We start from the raw sequence: 22513 nt of genomic DNA, 5'->3' as shown, positions 1-22513 counted from the left end.
TGGGCCAGGGCGGCTGCCTCACTTACCCATCCTTCCCCCTTGGCTGCCGAGCGCGAAAGAGACTTCGGCTCCCACGCGGCGGTGACTAGTGCGGCCGCGAGGCCCCAACGCGGACTGCCCGTGCTGCGCCTGACGAAAATTCCCGCAGGCAGCGGGAGGGGCGACCCGGCCCGAACCAGCATTACCACGGAGCGATGGCGTGCTCGATTTTGGCGGCGGCTGCGGGTGAGGCTCGTCCCGGTTTTACCGCGGCTGCTCTGGGCGTTACCGACCTTGCTGTGGAGCGGGGCCGGAGCGAAGCAGCGCCGCAGCGCCCTGAGGAACCGCGAGGTCCGGAGGATGCTGAGCTTGCGGTTGGCTTCACCAAACAGTTGCCTAACCAACCCAGTGGCCTCCTGTGATGGAGTTACTGTGTCAGTGGACAAAGTAAGGACGATAGATGTCTGTCTGGACTGGTGTAAAGCCTTTGACAGAGCCCCTACCCAGCATACTTCTGTCTGATCTGAATAGATACGGATTTGGTGGATGGACTGTTCGGTGGATGAGGAATTGGCTGGATGGTCGCATCCAGAGGGTAGTGGTCAGTGTCTGGATGGACCAGTGATAAGTGAAGTCCTTCAGGTGTTGTTACTGAGACTAACACTGTTTAATATCTTCACCAGTGACACAGATAGTAGGATTGAGTGCATCATCAGCATGTTTGCAGGTGACACGCAAGACCAAGTGGGTCCATTTGCAGTGAAAGAGATTAGTGACATGACCAGGAACCAGCCCTCCAGAGGGCTATAGGCTGGTGCATGGGAACAGGTTGTTTCATTTCGTTACATCAGTGCTTCCAAAATTAAACATTTTGGTTTGCCAAGCAGATAAATCCACCCAAATCCCACAATTTATTTTAAAACTCCTGGTATAATCTGATCTCTGGCACTCCCTGTGGAACCTGGTTTCTCTTGTCCTGCAGAGCTGTGAAACAAAAGCTTCAACTTGGAGAGTGAGCTACAGCAACTCACACAGTGTCCCGAGCAGCTGTTGGCCACCACAATCCCTATGCAGCCCTGTCTGCTGGTGTGTGAGGTGCCTTTAGTGTTCCCTTGTGGGACGCTGGCAGCAGGGAGAACAACAAAGAGTAGTTTGCATTCAAAACAGAGAACTAGGGCTTTGACTGTCTTGTCTGGTACCTCAGAACCTGTGGCTTTCTCTCACTTGAAAGGCAAGTGCTGTGTAAAACACCGAACCCCTGGCTGCCACATTCTCCAGGGGAATGAACACACACCAGTGTTGGGACCTCCTCCACAGTGGTAGATCTACTGTGTAATGGAGGCTGCGGGTTTTGTTTGGTTTGTTTTGTTTTGGTGGGGTTTTTTGTCCCTAAAGGTAGACCAGGAATCAGAATCATAGAATCAGTTAGGGTGGAAAGGACCTTTAAATCGTTAAGTTCAGCCATTTCCCCAGGATTGCCAAGTCCACCACTAATCCATGTCCCTGAGAGCGTCTGCATGGTTTATGAGCACGTACAGGGAAAGAAACTTCATTCTTGGTCCAGTCTCCATCCAGAACATTTGAAGTAGTGCCTGGAGTCTGTATGAAGATTTCTCAGGGTAGGATGGCATCCTTTGGGCTTGTTATGAAGGGTGCAAGGAGTATAAGGGAATCACAGAATCTCAGACTTGTTTGGGTTGAAAGGGATCCTAAAGCTCATCCAGTTCCAACCCCCTGCCACAGACAGGGACACCTTCCACTAGACCAGGTTGCTCCAAGCCCTGTGCAACCTGGCCTTGAGCACTGCCAGGGAGGGGGCAGCCATAACTTCTCTGAGCAGACTGTGCCAGGGCCTCACCACCCTCCACAGGGAAGAACTTCTGCCAAAGAGCTCATCTCAGTCTCTCCTCTGTCAGGTTAAAGCCATTCCCCTTGTCCTGTCCCTACAGGCCCTTGTCCAAAGCCCCTCTCCAGGTTTCTTGTAGCCTCTTCAGGTGCTGGCAACTGCTCTAAGGTCTCCCCTTAAGGATCCTTCTCTTCCCCAGGCTGAACCAGCCCAGCTCTCTCAGCCTGTCTCCAGAGCAGAGCTGCTCCAGCCTTGCAGCATCTCCATGGCCTCCTCTGGACTCCCTCCAGCCGCTCCACTTCCCCCTTGTGTTGTTGCCTCAGAGATGGATCAGGACTGCAGGAGGGATTTCCCTAGAGCATAGCAGATGGGAGAATCCACCTCCACACACCCCCCCCCCCCACCCTTGACCTGCTGGAACTTCTTGGTTTGGTGCAGCCCAGCACACACATTAAAATGGCAAATATTTACTGTATTCTTATTCGAATGAATTTCCCAGGCCACTTGCCTTGTCTTAGAGGCTGTGCTCCATCTGACATGACTTGTGGATTGGCAAGTACTCTAAAATGAAGGCATGTCTAAATCCATGCATCTCCAGTCATGTATCACCAGTGGCTGAGGTCTCCTAATGCTCAAATCTCCTCTTTAGGGAATTACAAGAGCACTGGTTTGGCTGAAGGAACACCTGTATCAGAGGGGCAGCAAGGAGTCCTGGAGTATATACAAGGAGTATAACAGGTGTTCCATTACAGGGACCTATCCTGGGTTCAGCAGTAGCAGTCATTTTTCTCCTTCTTAGTAGCTGGTGCTGTGCTGTGTTTTTGACTTTCAGCCTGGGAACAGCGCTGATAACACCGATGTTTTTAGTTGTTGCTCAGTAATGTTTAGTCTGACCAAGGACTGTTCATCCTCATGGTCTGCCAGTGAGGAGGGGCACAAGAAGCTGTGAGGGAGCAGAGACAGGACACCTAACCCAAACTATCCAAGGGGTATTCCATACCACAGTACATCATGCCCAGTGTATAAACTGGGGGGCAGTTACCCGGAAGGCTCAGATCACTGCTCAGGTCTGGCTGGGTATTGGTCAGCGGGTGGTAAGCGGTTGTATTCTTTTCCCTTGTTATTTCCCTTATCATTATCATTATTGGTGGCAGCAGCAGTGGTTTTGCGTTATACCTTAGTTACTGGACTGTTCTTATCTCAACCCATGGGAGTTACATTCTTCCAATTCTCTTTCCCATCCCTCTGGGAGCAGGGGAAGGGAGAAGGGAGGAAGTGAGTGAGAGGCTGTGTAGTTCTGAGTTACTGGCTGGGCTTGAACCATGACAGTTCTTTGTGACACAGAACGTGGGGCACGAAGGGTTGAGATAATGACAGATCTGACCAGAGTGTGTCTAGTCGTATCTGTGATAAGCAGATCTGAATATCCTTTGAATGCTCTTGAAAGCACCCTGCTCCTTTTGCTGGAAACCAGCTTGTTGCTGAATATGATCTCTGTATTTTGCTTGCAGTGCGACCACCCTTAGAAAGCCTGATCTTGTCGGATCTGGAAAGTTAAGCAGGGTCCGACTGAGGTCTTGTCTAGGGTTAAACAACTGTTTAAGAATACTACCAAGAGATCTTCCCTGAGGCTGGACAGTCATGAGGGTGTGTGGGGCAGTATGGGCAAAGACTTAAGCCAGTTTGGAATTTCACTTCTGAACAAATGTGTAATCCGGAAAAATTAGCACACTTAGATGAGGTATGCTGTCATCCTGGCAATACCAGAGAGGGGCAACTCACTGCAATGTGCTGGGGCTTGTCCTACACCTATAGGGCCCTGTTCTGTAAGGAGCAGGAAAAAGATGTCCCTCGATCTGCTGGCAAAGCATCAGACAACGCAGCTACTCAAACCCAAAGCACAGCAGCTACATCAGCCCCAGTGACAAGCACAGCAGCTGGTCAAACCCGACCATAACAGACAACGCAGCTACTCCAATTCTTAGCACAGCAGCTACACCAGCCCCAGTGACAAGCACAGCAACAGCTCAAACCCTGACCACAACAGACAATGCAGCACTCCAACTCCAAGCACAGCAGCTACACCAAACCTGACAACAGGCACTGCAGCCACTCCACCTGCGGGGAGTTAGCTGGAAGGCCCAGACTGCTACTCAGGTCGAACTGGGTATCAGTGGGCTTGGAGTCAGTCGGCGGGTGGTGAGCGGTTGTATTCTCTTCCCTTGTTATTTCCCTTATCATTATTATTATTGGTGGTAGCAGTAGTGGTTTGTGTCATACCTTAGTTACTGGACTGTTCTCCTCCCCATCCCTCTGGGAGCAAGGGGATCACGGGGGAGTGAGCAAGCAGCTGCGTGGTTCTGAGTTACCGTCTGGGTAACCATGACAGGATCCTTCACCAAACCATCCTGCTGGATTGGAGAGCAATGTGACTGACTTGTTCAGGTAAAGACACCAGCAGCATAAGCAGGACCCCTCAGCAGGTCTTCCCACTTTATCTGAATGTGTTATCCACTGCCAGCCGCTGCTGGTGTCCATGAAGGACTGACACTGACAGTTTATGGAATAACACTTTTTATTAATATCAAATTAATGTTTTTTTTAATCAATTTATTAATAATTTTATTTGTCAATATAAATTTATTTAATAACCTATATATTTTATTATATATTATATATAGATAATTTCTATTATTTATTAATAATAAAAACTAATTTTTATTTTTTAATATAAAATTGTAAGAAAATAAGGTTTGTGATTGCCAGTGATAGGGACTGTCTGCAAAAACAAGCTTGAAGTGATTTACAATATGATCTGGCATGAGTTACTAGATAGTGCGCATAAGATGAAATTCTTACCCAATAGGCCTCCCTATGGGGGAGAAGACAGGTTCAGACCATCGAGTGATCCCAGAAGTTAGGATGGAGTCTTCTCTATCTGCCCTTCTCTCTCATTCACTTTTATACTTTTCTAAGCTCTCAGGTGGAGCTTGGGTGACTCCAGTCATACATTCTTTTATTATTGATTGGTGTAAAAATCTCTCGCTTCTCATTTAAAGGTACAGCCAATAAAAAATACAAAGCGCATGCTCAGCCAGGGATGGTCGTACCTTGGAGGCGGTAACTCTGGGTTGGAGGTGTGAGTTAGTATTGTAACGAGATTATAATGAGCAAGGCTCCCCCAAGAGAAGTGATTTAGCCACAGTTGTTGGCTCAGCAATGGACATCTTCTCCTGTATTTCTCATTTGACAGCTGCTATGTGGCTTGTCACCTGCACGGTACCATCAGGTTCCCAGTCCTGCAGGGAGTACAACAGAGCCTGGCCGCGGTGTCTCCACTCCGCTCCACCCTCCATTGCTCCGCTGGGATAGCAGGTTGCATGGCCCGGGGAACCGTGGTGGAGCAGATTCCATGCATTCCAGCTGTCCTGAAAGTGGCAACCTTATTTTACCTGAAAAAGGTTTCTCTAATACTGCAACCTCTGTTAGACCCCAGCTTTCTCTAATTCCGCCCCCACAAGAGTGATTTTCCCACACTTGGTTGTCTCTACATTTCCTTATCTCATTTTTCAAGCTGGAATTCTCATGTAAGTATCTGGATTCCTCCTTAAATTGGATAGGATCAGTACTACTAAGGACAAGCTGTTTGGAGATTATTGAGATTAGTGAATACTCTCTGTATCACTGAAGGAGAAATGAATTAAGATTGTAAATCCCTTTTAATAGTTATGATGCTAAAGCCCCTGTCTTTATCTTATGTCTGGAATGCAACACACAGGAGCTCTAAGTCAGTGAAGCAGGGCTTACTGTGTGATCACATCATCAGAGACCTGACGTTAGCTGCTGAGCAGGAAAGCCATGGGAGCAGGAAAGGCGTGAGAGTATTTGTGTACATAGATAGGTATATACATATATGAGCACACCTGAATACTGGTGCCTGTGACCCACCTCTCTTGAGAATGACCCATCCCACACAAAACCTGCCATATTCACAGTGGTGTGAATGCACCTCGGTGTCTTGTTCTGACAGTCCGAACCAGGGCACTGTAATTCTGTGGGCTTTTCACAACTGTGGTCTGCTTAGAGTTATCTGTAGGTATAAAACATTAGAGCTTGAAAGCAGGTCACATGCAAACTGAGTTAGTGATGAAGAAAGGAATGCTTCCAAATCTTTGACTTCTGTAAAATGAAGGTAATACTGTTACTCTGAAAGCATTACAAGACTTCAAAATGCATGTAATTCTTTGTCTGGTTATATATGGAAGGAGAAATTTCAGAGTGGTTTGGAAGCCTTCACCTTTTGTTAAGGTTAGGTTTGAGTACAGATAAGAAGTGCTCTTCAGTGTGATTTTATAACCTGGAGAGACCATCTGATTTTATTTCTTTTTCCCTTAGCAAGCAGCTCAGAACATGTAAAGTGGAATTCACAAGGAAGCTGGAAGGAGCCGTCAGTAGGTGTCTGCATCAGGACAAATACGAGCACATGAACGATTTCTCTGGTGGGTACCGGTGCAGTGATGGAGTGATGAATCGCTCCCTGGATTGGCTGTATCTGCTGCCCGTCATGCTGCCAGACAGAGCGTGGGTGCTGGACCAGAAGAGCAGATGTGCTGGGTCTGGTGGTTCTGGGTCTCTTCTCCATGGAAAGAAACGCTGCCCTTAGGATCCTCCTGCTTGTTTTGTACATGGGATTTGCGGTGTCTGAGGATGAAATGAATGGCAGGTCAGTAATTGAGTCTGTATCAAACTGTTGGTGGAGTGGAACACATGATTTAAATGTTGTAATTTGTGCTGTGTGTGAGCAGATTTGATCACAGTTTAGGATGTCAGGACATGGTTTTAACTTTATTTTCAGGTTTGAAAACACCTGGGGCTAATACAGAAATTAATTATTTTGAAGCATACAGTACATTGGAAGTGTAACTATAAAATAATTTTATAAAAAATACTATAAATGGTTTGAAAATTAGTGTTTTATGGGCGTCTGTCTTATATATAATTTCATTTTAATGACTCTCACACTGACTTGCAGTGGACTGTGTAAAAAAGGAGTTATAAATAGAATAATAACAAGGGTGTGAAAACTTTCCAAGAAAGATAGGTGCTAAAATCTTATTCTTGTGTAGAATGAATACTTGAGGCATGAGTTCAATATTTCACAAAAGTATTTAACTTATAAAATTACTAGAGATTTGGATTTAACATTGTTTATAATGCTATTTCATTCTGTAATGATACATAGATAGGAAGGCCAAATTACAGCAGGGGAAAGAGGATTTTCTAGAGCCTAGCATTACAAAAGTGAAAACAGCCTAAACTGTATTAGTTGAATTGTGCCCCAGAGTCTCTAATAACACACAGATTAAATATGCCGATGAAAATCACAGCTGGCAGTAAAATCTGTGCATTTAAGGCAAGATGGATATGTGGTGATTTGCTTAAGCTTGTATTAAGAGATCTGGTAGTCAGTTACTGATAAATACTACAATATGTTTTCATTTAAATAGCTTACTTGCTGTTCTCCTCTGCTAGTTTTCAGATTTGTTAGTGTCTTGGTATAATCGCACTTTTTTGCAATCAGATCAGAATCCAAGAGAGTGCAAGCGGTAGAGCATTCATCACCTTTCATCAGAACTTTGTTTATAGTGCCTTTGAAGATTCGCATGTTATTTTCCAATTAAATGGTTCATAAATCAAGTGAAACTAGTTCAGCAGCCAGTGAGGTAGTCTGCAGCTGGACAATGACAGTATTAAAGTGATAATTCTGTAGTAAGTGAAATACTGCAGTAGAGTACACTCTGCCATCTGATGTAGTGTGTCAGGGCAGCAATATAAAGAGTAAAAGACAGTGTGAATGTGGCATGTGAATGTGATAGTGAATATGGCTTCGTTTAACCTGCTGGCATGGAAACTCTTTGTGGCCTCTGCACCCAGCATTGATCTAGTGCACTTGATCACTATTTAGTGCCAGGATTATTCATGCTACTCATCTGAGTGGACTAAAGACTGCTCACGTGCAAGTCTTCAAGGGCTGGAGCCCACATGAACTTTTACAGGCAAACAAGGCAGACTTGTTTGTGTTATGTAGATGGATAATGTCATCTGATAAGAGGGAATTTGCACTTATTTATACTTATAATCTTATTTAATTGGGGTTTATGTAGTGATTAGTCATCCAACTGCTTTGTATTAGGGCTAATCCAATTTCATGGTGGGTTCCTGACATTCTTGGAAGGTTAAATTCAACATACAACATACATATCTGAGTGTATTTGGGCTGGTTATTTATGGATTGGTGTCCTGGGTTCAGCTGTAACTGTTATTTTTCTCCTTCCTAGTACCTGGTGCAGTGCTGTCTTTTGGCTTTAGTCTGAGAACAATGTGATAACACACCCGTGTTTTAGGTTTTTGCTAAGTAATGGTTACCCTGATCAAGGACTTTTCAGTCTCATGCTCTGCCAGGGAGGAGGAGAAGCCAGGGGAAGCAGAGTCAGGACACCTGACCCAGACTAGCCAAAGAGGTATTCCATACCACAGCACATCATGCCCAATATATAAACTGAGGGCAGTCATCCAGAAGGGCTAGATCACTGCTCGGGTCAGGCTGGGTATCAGTTGGCAGGTCGTGAGCGGTTGTATTCTCTTCCCTTGTTATTTCCCATATCATTATTATTATTGGTGGCAGCAGTAGTGGTTTGTGTTACACCTTAGTTACTGGACTGTTCTTATCTCAACCTGTGGGAGTTACATTTTTTCCGTTCTCCTCCCCATCCCTCCAGGAACAGGGGGAGGAAGAAGGGGGAAAGTGAGTGAGAAGCTGCATGGTTCTGAGTTACTGGCTGGGCTTAAACCACTACAGATGTGGAGGAGACACACTGCATTGTCACGAGCCTCCCACCTGCACTCGTGGGCTTTGTGGATGCCGGTTATAACCGTTCTGCTCAGGATGTAACCCCACAAGGGCATTCACAATGAGTTATACCTCACATATACATCGTATGCTCTCCTGAAGGCTTGATGTTGCCTATCAGTTAGCATTCCTCAAGGTGATTTAATTGGCATAACCATGGTATTGGCCTTATTCCAGATGGAAAACTAAGTAAAGATTTTTTTTTTTTTTTTTAATAGACAATCAGGAAAACAAACATAACCCTTCCTCTTCCCAGAGCAGTATAAAGTCTTCATGGCTTTAAACATGAAGAAGGGAGACTGAGATGAGCTCTTAGGCAGAAGTTCTTCCCTGTGAGGGTGCTGAGGCACTAGCACAGGTTGCCCAGAGAAGCTGTGGCTGCCTCATCCCTGGCAGTGTTCACGGCCAGGTTGGACAGGGCTTGGAGCAACCTGGTTTAGTGGAAGGTGTCCCTGCCCATGGCAGGGGATTGGAACTGGATGAGCTTTAAGGTCCCTTCCAACCCAAACCAGTCTGTAATTCTGTGAAGTCCAGTAGGGAATGAAATGAATTACACGATTTTACACCAGCTTCCTCTCATAGAATCATAGAATAGTTAGGGTTGGAAAGGACCTTAAGATCATCTAGTTCCAAACCCCCTGCCATGGGCAGGGACACCTCACGCTAAACCATGTCACTCAAGGCTCTGTCCAGCCTGGCCTTGAACGCTGCCAGGGATGGAGCACTCACAGCTTCCCTGGGCAACCTGTTCCAGTCCCTCACCACCCTAACAGGAAAGAAGTTCTTCCTTCTATCTAATGTAAACATCCCCTGTTTAAGGTTGAACCCGTTACCCCTTGTCCTGTCACTACAGTCTCTAAGGGTCCCTCCCCAGCATCCCTATAGGCCCCGTTCAGATACTGGAAGGCTGCTATGAGGTCTCCACGCAGCCTTCTCTTCTCCAGGCTGAACAGCCCCAACTTTCTCAGCTTGTCTTCATACAGGAGGTGCTCCAGTCCCCTGATCACCCTCGTGGCCCTCCTCTGCATTTGTTCAGTTCCATGTCCTTTTTATGTTGAGGACACCAGAACTGCACACAATACTCCAGGTGAGGTCTCACGAGAGCAGAGTAGAGGGGCAGGATCACCTCCTTCGACCTGCTGATCACGCTCCTTTTGATGCAGCTGGTAAAAGACTCCCTTTTGCTGAAGGCAGTGTTAATCCCCTGTTTTCAAGGTTATGTTCCCACAGCCCGTGCCAAACAGTACTTTTCTATTTCTGTGTGTTTCACCACAGACCATTATCTATTATCACTGACGCAATGTGGCCTGCCTGAAACCCACAGCAAGGTTGTCAGCCTCAGCAGAGCCCGTTATTTCACCTGCAATCTTGTTTACACTTGAAGTTTAAAAGGGCAGCAGGTTCCAATCAGTGTCTCTCAGGTGAGATTGCCCTTCCGCAGACACTCCTTGTAGCCACAAATAGATCTCCTGTGTCCCTCGCAAACTTCTCAGACCCAGAAGGCACAACAGATGAAAGTGGAGTGGAATCTGTGCTCCGGCTTCTCACTTTGCTGCCAAACACAGGTCTGATGAGCAGCTTTGCTCCAGACCATTGGAAGGCTGCTCAGTCCCTTCAGCAGCCAGGGCAATAAAGCAGCGGACAGGCTGCAGAGAAAACATAACGCAGCACAAAAAGACAGCTAGGCTCTACAGCACCACAGCAGTGACTGTGATCTGAGCTGAAAGAACCATAAAAAGATCTTTAAAAGTTCAATGTTGGTAATACTATTTAAAAGCAGTCTGGCAGTTTTATTTACAGAGAGCAAGACCAACCTTCTCCTTAGCTGGAACTGTTAAATCCCAGTTACTTCAAGGAGGCTATGCACTTTAAGAGCGGGTCTCACTTTCTCTGACTGCCCCTTGGGCAGCAAGGTTAGTGATGGGCTGAGGTCTCCAATCCACTTGAAGGTCTCACATCAACAGGAAGGTTCTTTCCTGTGAGGGTGGTGAGGCACTGGAACAGGTTGCCCAGGGAGGTTGTGAGTGCTCCATCCCTGGCAGCATTCAAGGCCAGGCTGGACAGAGCCTTGTGTGACATGGTTTAGTGTGAGGTGTCCCTGCCCACAGCAGGGGTTTGGAACTAGATGATCTTAAGGTCCTTTCCAACCCTCACTATTCTGTGATTCTATATATATTTGCTTTGCACTAATAACTCAATGAATAGACTAGAGCATTTGATTGTTTACGTTGTGTTTGGTATCGAGTCTTTGGGGATCCTACAAATCTGGAGCACACGTTCAGTGTGATCAAACTGCAACGGCATGGCAGCAAGCAGTACAGGCTCTGAACCATCCCACATTTCTCCTTTGGTAGTGTTACATTGTTCAGACTCATATTAATCTGCCATTAAGGATGCCACATTGGAAATTAGGATGGGATAACTCCGTCAGGACATGCTAGTGGGTAACACAGATCCATGTTAGTGGGTTCACTCAGCTGTGCAAGGGCTCCGCAGCAAGGCCAAGGCTTGACTCTTCACTTCAAATACCTTATGGTACACTTTACGCATGATTGCTGAAAGCTGCTTTTATTCCTAGTTTTTATATGCTGGTGTATAACTTTTGAAGTATTTGAGCTTTATGTATGACTTTGCATGTATTTTGCTTCTGTGGTGGGTTGGAAAGGTGGTAAGAAACAAGGAAAGAAGAGGGAGGTGTGCTTCCATGTGAAGCAGCTGTGAGGCAGGTCTGGCCCCACCATTGCTTTTGACCTAGAAGGCACTGTGTGTAGCACGGTCTATAGAGTCTCTGTGGGATGATCATCAGCTGTGAGTGCTGGTGTGTTCACCTGCTAGGGAATGCTGAGGGCAGACTTGAGAAGTGGACATGTGTCATCAGATCAGTAGATAGTCCACTGTAGAGGGCTGGAAGTGTTCCTGAACTCAGGGAGTAGAGTGTGGTCCTAAGGGAGAACCTTGTTTCTTGGGATTTTGATCTTGTAGGTCTTTGGGTGATTTATATGAATCTGCTGGGCTTGATTCTCTAGTTCAGGAAAGCAGATCATAAATGAGTTGCAGACTTAGAAGTTATACCAAAGAATATCAAAGGCTGAAAATTTAATGAGCCTGCAGTTGTCACTTGAGGTGTGCATCCTTTCTGCCCCATCTTGCAGCTTCATGGGATTTGGGATTGCTATGAACCATTCAGGAGCTGTCTTGAGATGGCTGTAAATCTGGGATGAAGGCATACTAACCCAGTGCATTTGCTCTGTCCTGGAAGAATTCAATGTGTTGCTTCTGATCCTCACTGGGAGCTGAGGATGGTGCAGCACTGTCCTTGTGTTCCCCTGCTTGTGAGCTGGAACTGGTTCAGTCTTTCACCCAAAGCTGATGTCCCATGAATAGTACAAGAGGGGTAATGAAGCCTTTAGTCAATATGGTAGGGATTTGGAATGCCTGTCAGGGCTGATCCACCTTAGGGGTTTCTGAAAATGAGGCATTTTTATCCTGGGTGCACTGGCTTTTGGATTAATTTGTCCTATTCTTCTGACATTCACCAGCCAAGGATCTGAGTTATGTTTTGAATATTTTATTGAACAGGAGCTTTCCCCAGTAAACTTGCTGCATACTTTAAATACAGATGCTGTACAATTAATGTTTTTCTCCTCTCTTCCAGTTCACATGTGTTTTCAGATCAAGATTCTCCGCAAAGAAAGGGTAAGGCTTTGAGTGTGCTCAATGCCTAGATACTGGTTCTGCTAGTGTGGCTGTAAAAGATCTTCATTCCCAGATGTTGCTTCTATTGGCATTAGTGACTTTCCTGACAGATGTTTTGTTAAAGCCTATGCATTTTTAAAAAATACTCTTTAAAGTGTTGCCTGGTTAAAATAGTAAGTTACTGACTGACTCTCAGATACAGTGAGAAGAAAGTAGAAGAAAGAAGTTATTATTTTGTTTGTTTGTTTATTTTTTTAACCAAATGAAAACAGTTAAATGTTTGAAGGATGGAGCAGTGAGAGTGTCCATGAAATGAAGTGTCATCTATGAACTATCAGGTTGGGCTATCAGGTCGGGCTATCAGGTTATTTGTCAGTTTCTTGTCTCTGGCCAGTGCAGGGAAAGAAGTTCCCAGCCATAATTAACACGCTTTGGCCATGTAGTTCAATACACACCCTTTGTCAATAGTTGGCTGTGAGAAGAAAGAAGAAGCTTTTGTAAAGTGTATTTGGGATGAATAAATACATATATAGGCAGAATCCTGTCATTTCTGGGCACTGAAGTTCTTCCCAGTATGGGTGGCAATATGATCAATGAAAAGAAGAGGAATCCTATTGTACAAGTAAACTAGAAGATGCATGTGTTGAAGCACCAATCCACATATTTTCCACAACAGAATCAGGTGTTCTGAAATGCACATTTTTGTACAGGTGTAATTATTATTTGCATAGGAACCTGAAAAATTATGCTTTTACAAATGATTGGATTTTTTTTTTTTTTTGTATGGTAATAACACATTTTCTTCCACAGGTCGCCATTATGGTGGTGGTGTGAAGCCAAAACTTAATGTAAATCAAATGTCAGTTACACAGGTAATGTTTGAAGGGCTGGATCTGTAAACTTTTTTTCATAGCACATTAGTTTAATTTACATTATTGAATTAAATAATGCATTGTTTACAAGAAATAGCCAACAAAACTGTTCCAGTCATTGTGATATGGTGCTGAATCACAGCCTGGTGTACAAGACATCTGCTTTTTGGAGAAGCCATCTGAGACTTCAGTTGGTGTTGCTGGTGCTGAGTGGCAGTGGGTTTGGGCACAGGATCTTACTGAAGGAACCAAATCCTGTCATACATATTCTGTATAATGCCATTTGGTTGCTGTGGCCAGTATTTTGCTTATATCACTTGGTACTGAAAGAACAGATGAAGCAAAGCTGCAGATTGTTTGAATTTAGTGGGAGTTTTTCCTGAGTCCAGCCAGTAGGTCTTGTCAGAAACAGAGCACAAAAGGCTTCCTGACCAAAAACCCTGTAAGTGATGCAATCTCATGTAAATAATCTACTGGTCAAGTCTGTCTCATCTGTACTTCTAAGAAGACAGTTTTATCATTTATACAAATGATAGTCATAGTCAATGTTTCATCATATTTTCTGGCCGTGCATGATCTTACCTTGCTTTCAGCTTGTTGCTGTAAGTACTTCCTAATTTAATCATAAAGCAGTCTTGTGCCACACGTAAAGGGGTCATTCAGGGTCTGAGCGGGGAGACATGATTCCCTAAACTGAACACAAAAAGAAATCTCTCTTGAAATCAAGACAAAGCTTTGGGGCTTAACTACTTGCCTCTTGAAGCCTGGTAAGATGCTGTTTATTATTGAGACTGAGAGTACATCTCTTGTTTGTGCATGATTTGTACTTGCTTAATCATATGACATGCAGACATTTTATATGTTATCAGATTTGGGTAGGACATATATGTAGATGGAAAAAAGCTGGTGTCTGGAAAGCTTATTTTGAAGTATGGAAATGGTTAAATTTTGAAGTCCTTTCTAAGCCCTAACTCACTGTCTCAAAATATGTTGTCTGACAGCCAGATTGGCCTCCTTTGTCTTTGAAATGTGGCTTAGAAGAAATAGTATTTCTCTAGTGTCTACAGATAACATAGAAACTGCAATCCCCAGGTTTTAATCTTGCAAATGACTGGTTTTTTGAGTGTTGTTTTCTGCAGCAGGCATTTTCCCAATTTTACAGCCATTAGGAGCCAAACTCTGTGCAAATAGGTGTAGACTTGGATATTTTCTTTCATCTGGACAGCTGCCCAGTGTGCTTTCTGCATGCTAGGCTGTGTCCTTGGCCCAAGCTGAGACCTCTTTAGTGTGTTGAGATAATTTTTCCAGGTGTTGTAGAGAGTCCTCTGCTGAGGTAAGCACCTTATGATTCTGGCTTTGCTTCGCTTTTTATATTTGACAGCTGTAGGTGTGCTGGGTGAGATGGGAGCATGATAAGAATGTGTTTTACGCCAGTGATACTACCCTAGTAATAAATGTAACTTCTGCTGGCTCTCTGGCAGTTGTGCTGGAGCTCGAGGTCTGTAGAGTGGCATTCTTGTGGTGGGAAGAGGTTAGCCAGAGATTTCTCTGTTTTCTCAGTTTATTGCTAGTGCAGCTGAGAACTGGCTCCACAGATGCTCTCAAAGTGCTGGCCTCATTTATTTATTATATTGGTAGGATGGAGAGTAACTACTGAAATATGCATCTTCTGATACTGATCTTTTATGTGGTCAATTCAGGTTGTCAGCTACAACTTGAGCAGGAAAGGACAGTGGGAAAAAGCAGCCACCCACAGCTATTACAGCCCTCTCAACGTCACGGTTAATGGCATCCCCTGCATTCTGTTCTGGGCCAAGAGAATCATGATTAAGTTTGAAAACCACACGCAGCTGGATTTGACAGAGAAGACTTTTGGTGTCCATGCAACAGTGGATGTTGGAGAGTCAAACTGCAGTGAAGACAATGCAGTGTAAGGTGGCATTGTACTCTGCCAAGGAAACTAGTACAGATAATAAGTCTAGTAAATACATACTGAAGGTTAACAGACATTGTATTATATGGCATAGAGCCCCATGGGCAAGCTCCTTCCTACAATGTCCTGACATTGCGGGCAGCAGGGCAGCATGGGTTATATATTCTCAGACCAGTCTTTCATGGGACACGCAGACACACATAGTTGCCTTCATCTCTTACAGTCAGTTCTTTTCACAAATCATTTTTGCTGTTACTGGCTGGTTTACATAGGTGCTTAGGAGATGGAGTGACGGATCTGATGCTGAATATGGGGTCTTAGGGTCTGGCTGCACGTGACTACTTATCTCCTCACAGGATGTATGCCAGCAGTAATGTAAACCATTGGTACAAGACACAGATGTGTATTTAGAAACAGGTGGCCCCATGTATCAGTAGTGCCAAGAGCTGCTGAAGCCAAAGAGTCAATTCACTAGAGGTTTGCATGTGACCTGAAGAGTCTTCAAACCTCTGAACTCTGCAGCGTAGTCTGTTATGATTTTCTTCAGGATGAGCAGCATTTAGCAGCTTTGCTCATGCTAAGCCTGAGGGAGAGCTATGTATTAACCTAACTGGATTCAAAATTCTCCAATCCCATGGCTATAATAGAAAGTCATGTACTTATTTTTATTTCCTTTGTCATGTACCTGACAACTTCTCTCCCTCCACATAGCGTGCTGGCTGGCTTCATGTGTAATACCATGTCATTGATTGCATTCTGGTAGGTAAGACTCTAAAAATTAGAAAGTGGGTACCTCTGGGCATGTGCTGAACATGAGCGTTGGGTCTACTCCATAAACATGTTTAAATATGTAATGACACACAACAGTAAAAATAACATGACCAAACCCAGCAGTTTCCTTTAGCTCCTATACAGCATTTCGCCCCTGCATCTAAAGATGTTTCTGTAGAAAGGGCTCTAGTGATGCGCATCTGTGAAATCTGAAATCGAATGTCATCTGCATTTTTTCGTGCTCTGTTATTTAAAAAGATGAGAATAATGTGCCTCTTAACAGTTTCTAGTGATATGCAGAGGTGATGCATGATTTGAGATAAATGCCATGGCTTGAGAAAGAGAACCAGATCAAATGAACCTAATTGTTAGCCAATGCTGGAAGCAGCAGGATCGAGTTGTGTTGAAAGCTGAACATGCAGTTCTGTTCTTTCTGGATAGTCTAGGCCTCATTCACATCAAAAGGTGAACTACTGGAATTCACAGGTGGAAGATTTAATCCTTTCAGTTTTTCTCTCATTGACTTAAAAAGTATACTGAGCGAAAGGCTCCATCTGTAACTATGCTTCACCTTTTGTGCTGCTTTCAAGATCTCTGAAGTTTTTATCTAGCCTCACGATACTTGTTTTTTGACCTAGGCTTTCTCTGAACTTTGGTGACATTGGCAATCTAAAGGGACTTGTTATTCGGTAAGTTTATATGATAAAGAAAATATTAGATAATCACATGTTAATGTGCATTGTTATGCAGTTGCTCAAGGAGTTTGTTTCAGAACTTGTGTAAGCAAAATAACGTGATAGAAACTTCATATTTCTTCTCACTGTGAGGGAAAGCAGCTAAGTAACTCTTTCAGCTGCCCAAGCAAGAACCTCAAATCACTTTCCACACTCAATAGAAGGAGCTAGAGCTTTATAGTGATACATTTATACATATATATACATGAAATATATATATACACAGTCTAATAAGGTTGTTCAATTTGTGAATTTGATAGTGCAACTGTTAGTCAGACTTCTCATTTTTCTTCCTATACAATATTTCAGATTCTTATTAACAACCAGCTATTACCAGCTGTCTGTTCAGAACCTGTTCAGCTTACACAGACTGCAGCTTCTTTACAACCATTCCATACAAGCGACGTTTAATGCAACTAGAATATGCGCACCAGCAAGTTACTCCTACCACTGTGAACATGTGAGCAGCTTGCAGAGATACGATGCACTTCTCATACCCAGCTCTGCAAATGATCTTTCAAAGCTTTGGGAAGTCACTTTTATTGATTTCCAGGTAATGGAAATAAGCCAAGTGGATCCCATAGGTAGATTGGTGGGAAATTTTCTGCCAAGAAAAAATGATGACCTTCCATACAGCTTACAGGATCTCCATGGAACTTGAAATATAAATGAAGACTTCAATTATTATACCTAACCTTCCTATCAAAGGAAAAGAAGGGCTTTATAGATACTCTAGTCTTTTGCCTGGATTTCCCCTTGGTGTGGGGAGTGAATTTAACTTTTGGTGTTCTATCTCTCTGAACTGGGCTCTTAAACCCAGCATCAATAACAGCATAAGTCACCAGGTATGGGGCTCATTTCACTTAGCCTTCGATGCCTAGTGATTTTAACCTTGTGCCCTGATTATAGTCACCTCAACCTGCCTTTAAGCCTGTGGATAATTCCTCTGACTCATCTTAAGTCCTTATTTTAGGATGAGGTTAATCATCTTCTGAAAGTGCCTTTTTTTCTGTGTTTGACAGTAAGGGAGCCTGAGATGACTGGACTGGGATGTGTTGCTTTTAGATACCTAAGTAACAGGGCATGAAGAGCTGAGAAGAGGATTGAGGGGGAAAGGTGATCCCCTTTCTTCACCATGTGATATATGCCCATGGACTGATTTAGTGGAGTGGTCAATCAATTCCCTGAATGCCAATGTGGTAAACTTCATATTAGAACTGAAGCCGCAAGGCAGACTTACTGGTATTAGCCATAAGTTGAGTGCAACTTCCTGTGGTTTAGCTGGTTTGCTAACATATACCGTACACTTGGATCTGGTGAGAAAAATACAGTATTAGGATAGGCAATTGAAAATATTTTTGTTTGCCACACTGGATTTTATGCCGTTTGAAACAGAGACTCTGGAAAGTCTCAACAAATGATGCTGGATATGAACCCATTAACTTGAGAGTTACTACACTTAGAATTAAGTATTACAGGACTATTAAGAGTGATCATTGAAGACTTTGTTGAAAACACAGGTGCAAATCCTTTGGGCTGCAGAGTGATGGAGATTAGAATAGCTGGCAGTTTCTAGAAGACTTACCTGGATAAACTGAACGTTAACTCCAGCTGGCACTAATACAATTTTGCAATATGCAGGTGTTAAATTAAAAATTCTTACTGCCATCAGAAGCAAATCTATAAATTTGTTTGTAGCTAAGATGCAATTATTTTATTTAACATGAGCCCTTTTGATCTCTTTGTAGATTCAAGGTTTTAACATTCAAGAAGGACACTTTGGCTATGCAAAAGACTGTGCGTCCTTTTTCTCTCCAGCAATACTTATGGGATTGGTTATGTCGCTCATTCTGCTGCTGGTTCTTGCCTACACTCTTCATATGTTGATCCACCTGAAGTCTCTTGACAGGCACTATGAATGCAAAGCTTCTCCTGCCTATTTTCCACAGATGAAAGACAATGACATGGGAGATGAGAAAGAGCCACTGAGAAGCAATGGAAATGAGTCGTATGAACTCAGAAACCAAAAGCTCTGTAAAATCTACATTTAGCAGTGCACATTTATCTGTCACAGTGAAATAAATGATATTTTCTTCTGCTGGCACTGTTGTATGTAGTTTGTTCATATTTTTCACCAACTGATGAACGAAGTAGGTAACAGACTGTTTAGCTGGTTACTGTCTGATATTTATTGATACCCATCTCAAAGATGCCTTGGGAAACGAGAGGAAAAAAAAATCCATTGTGAATAAGAGATCTCAGGTTATAGAACTTTCTAGAACAGAACCAAAATATGTATCTTTCTGTCCATCTGTCTGAAGACAGAAGAATCTGTAATGGAGACTTTGAAATTGAATAAAGGTACAAAAAGAAAAAACAAAATAAACAAAACACCCCTCCCCCCCCTCCCCCCCCAAAAAAAATTAAAAAATCTCTTGTTTTATTCTTTCAGAAGGCAGTATTTTTTTTTTCCTGGATTTGTATTTGCTACATCCACCCTGCTCTGTGTCCTGACATAATAACACCCATTCCTTTCTCAGTATATGTTTTTCCAAATTACATCCTCTTTCTTTGTCTTCATAAACTCCTTTCCCTCATTTGGAGTCTTCAGAGCCATATAAGTAGCGTATTATTCACTACATTGATGAAATAATGATGGCTCCAATATAGCAGCATCTTGATGCTTTTCTCTGTCTAAGCTGGTGGCTTACTGTAAGGATCTAGCGGGAGAACAGTAGACATCTTGTCAAAGCCTTATCCTTAACTTCCTGGCTCAACTCTGCACTAAGAGGTGGATTATGAGCGTTATACCCTTTGATGCTAGGTTAATTTCTTTTCTATCAAATCCCATCAATCTCCTTTGGGAATTTTACCTGAATGGAGGCAGCCAGTGCTGTAACTGAAGACATATATAAACAAAACAGTGGAAGTTCCCTAGCAGTGAAAATACAATTTTCACTTTTTTTTTTCTGAGCATTTAAGATACTGTCTTCCCACTCACCGTTTCTTCTGTTAGAGTCAAAGTTCGGGAACTCCAGATCAGCCTGTAATTCAGCCCTGACTTCTAGCAAGGAAGGACACAATAATGTATTAACTAATGCTTTCAGGTCACAAGTAATACAAACCCATTGTTCTTGTCTATCAAGAGCAAGAATTTCTTAAATTTCAGATAATGGATCTAATTAGTTGTCTGTGGTCTTTGTAAACTGTTCTGCAGTGGGGTTTTGTCTGCCTGTTGTAAACAAAACACTGAAGAACATCCCCGGTCAGCCCCTGCTTGTGTGCTGACACAAGAGCTCTGGAAAGAAAACAGCATAGGCAGCTTTTAAGTATTTCATCAGGAGGTGGAGTTTGGTCTAAGCTTTACAGCCCAGCACACTGAAGTAAAAAAAAACAATAGTGAAGAAATCTGAGCGGTAACATGTTTTGAGCCTATCTTGTGGCCGCAGTGCTCATGCACCTTCCTTGTGGTTTCTCATAGCCAATAGGATTTCATTTAAGTAGTTTGTTTTCGTGTGCCAGCCTTGTGTATTTCTATCAGATTAGTGTCCATTCTTATCAAATGACTCAGTTGCTTTTAAACTGCCCAAAGGCACTCTAGGTGGGAATGTCAGTTTTATTCTGGAAAAACTGTATGAGAGCCTGGGTTTTTGTTTTATCAGATGGGCAGCTGGACTGTGTGCAGTGGGGCAGCCACTGTGGGTTGAGGATATGCACAGAAATGTGGGAAGTTCCTGCTCTGTGCAAATGGGATGAGGCTCTGCCTGGCATCCTACTACCATTTTCTAGGTCCTTTGAGTTACCAGCCAGGAGATAGGGGAGAAATGAAGTTGGGAGAGAAGAAGAGGTGACTGTGAGACTGAAGACCCCTTAATTCCCTGCAGAGGTGAAATCTGCTGCCACCCCATTTCTATCTTGCCTCATCAGTCCTAGACTTTTGCCACAGAAACTGTTTGACTGCACATAGAATCATGGAATAATTAGGGTTGGAAATGACCTTAAGATCATGTAGTTCCAAACCCCCTGCTATGGGCAGGGACACCTCCCACGAAACCATATCACCCAAGGCCTCGTCCAACCTGGCCTTGAACACTGCCAGGGATGGAGCATTCACAGCTTCCCTGGGCAACCCATTCCAGTGCCTCACCACCCTAACAAGAAAGAATTTCCTCCTTATATCCAATCTAAACTTCCCCTGCTTAAGTTTTAACCCGTTACCCCTTGTCCTCTCACTACAGTCCCTAATGAAGAGTCCCTCCCCACCATCCCTTATAGGCCCCCTTCAGATACTGGAAGGCTGCTATGAGGTCTCCATGCAGCCTTCTCTTCTCCAGGCTGAACAGCCCCAACTTCCTCAGCCTGTCTTCATATGGGAGGTGCTCCAGCTCCCTGATCATCCTCGTGGCCCTCCTCTGGACTTGTTCCAACAGTTCCATGTCCTTTTTATGTTGAGGACACCAGAACTGCACACAATACTCCAAGTGAGGTCTCACAAGAGCAGAGTAGAGGGGCAGGATTACCTCCTTCAACCTGCTGGTCACGCTCCTTTTGATGCAGCCCAGGATACAGTTGGTTTTCTGGGCTGAAAGCGCACACTGCCTGCTCATGTTAATTTTCTCATCAACCAACACCCCCAAGTCCTTCTCCTCAGGGCTGCTCTGAATCTCTTCTCTGCCCAACCTGTAGCTGTGCCTGGGATTGCTCCGACCCAGGTGTAGGACCTTGCACTTGTCATGGTTAAACTTTATGAAGTTGGCATCAGCCCACCTCACAAGCGTGTCAAGGTCCCTCTGGATGGCATTCCTTCCCTCCAGTGTATCAACCGAACCACACAGCTTGGTGTCATCGGCAAACTTGCTGAGGGTGCACTCAATCCCACTGTCCATGTCAGTGATGAAGATGTTGAACAAGACCGGTCCCAACACCGATCCCTGAGGGACACCACTCGTTACTGGTCTCCAGCTGGACATTGAGCCATTGACCACAACTCTTTGTGTGCGGCCATCCAGCCAGTTCTTTATCCATTGAGTGGTCCATCCATCAAATTGATGTCGCTCCAATTTAGAGACAAGGATATTATGTGGGACAGTGTCAAATGCTTTGCACAAGTCCAATCTGCCTTTAGGAGGAGCCCAAACAAAGCATATACTTCCTTATAGCGGCTTTACTTGACTGCGTATGACACTTCAGTCTGCTGAGTCAGATTCAGTCAGACAGAGCAACCTGGTCTATTGGAAGGTGTCCCTGCCTGTGGCAGGGGGTTGGAACTGGATGAGCTTTAAGGTCCCTTCCAACCCAAACCTGTCTGTGATTCTATCATTGTCAGCTGGCATGTATACCATTAATTTTAGATGATGTATGTGCTGCTGGGCCCCATTCATTCTTACCACTTGTGTCCACATACTGACTGAAATACCGGGAAAGCCAGTGGGGATCTCTCCAGGGATTTAGTAGGCTTTGGATTTGGCGCAAGTGGGTCAGAGCAGCTGTCCCTTACACAGCCCCCCCCCCCCCCCCCCCCATAAGCCGTGGATAGCAAGGGAGTTTGGGATTAGACAAAACCTAGGGTGACCTCTTCAGTCTGTGCCGTGCCGTGCCGTGCATCTGAGGACAGTGCTGCCTGACCTCCCATGGAGGCACAGCCTGAGCCCTCCAGCAGGAAGAGGAGCCTCTTGCTCTGTGTTTGCTGGGGAACTTAATTTTTCTCTCTGCCCATCTCACTCTCTCTGTAATTGTTCAGATTGGTTTCTTGCAATATGATCTTCCTCCTGC

At 44.1% G+C, this 22513-nt stretch overlaps 1 protein-coding gene across 3 annotated transcripts; it reads left to right on the top strand.

The window, feature by feature from the left end:
• Positions 1 to 260: 260 nt before the first annotated feature.
• LOC133282636 (V-type proton ATPase subunit S1-like protein) lies at positions 261 to 18837 on the top strand. 3 transcript variants are annotated; one of them, XM_061478743.1, is made up of 7 exons: positions 261 to 330; positions 12391 to 12431; positions 13242 to 13303; positions 15004 to 15233; positions 16646 to 16696; positions 17051 to 17294; positions 18490 to 18837. In XM_061478743.1, exons 3-7 carry the CDS (start codon positions 13289 to 13291, stop codon positions 18790 to 18792), a joined length of 843 nt encoding a protein of 280 aa, XP_061334727.1. In that variant the 5' UTR covers positions 261 to 330; positions 12391 to 12431; positions 13242 to 13288; the 3' UTR covers positions 18793 to 18837. The 3 variants fall into 3 exon arrangements, with proteins under 3 accessions (XP_061334727.1, XP_061334728.1, XP_061334726.1); XM_061478744.1 differs by lacking the exon at positions 261 to 330 and adding an exon at positions 386 to 580; XM_061478742.1 differs by lacking the exon at positions 261 to 330 and adding an exon at positions 6236 to 6548.
• The last annotated feature ends 3676 nt before the right edge of the window (positions 18838 to 22513 follow it).

Source organism: Pezoporus flaviventris, unplaced genomic scaffold, assembly GCF_033815535.1.
Source record: "Pezoporus flaviventris isolate CSIRO_AGI_PZ_B2104156 unplaced genomic scaffold, CSIRO_AGI_Pfla_v1 ptg000131l, whole genome shotgun sequence".
NCBI classification, from domain to species: Eukaryota; Metazoa; Chordata; class Aves; order Psittaciformes; family Psittacidae; genus Pezoporus; species Pezoporus flaviventris.
Note: the sequence above shows the minus strand (reverse complement) of the source record. Positions and strands in the feature narration are given on the sequence as shown.

Excerpts from the sequence above, each read along its gene's own strand:
- LOC133282636 (XM_061478742.1), top strand. The coding sequence starts at position 6,466 with ATGGAAAGAAACGCTGCCCTTAGGATCCTCCTGCTTGTTTTGTACATG. Across the intron at positions 13,304-15,003 it reads ATCAAATGTCAGTTACACAG|GTTGTCAGCTACAACTTGAG; the intron begins GTAATGTTTGAA and ends TGGTCAATTCAG. Across the intron at positions 16,697-17,050 it reads CTAAAGGGACTTGTTATTCG|ATTCTTATTAACAACCAGCT; the intron begins GTAAGTTTATAT and ends ACAATATTTCAG.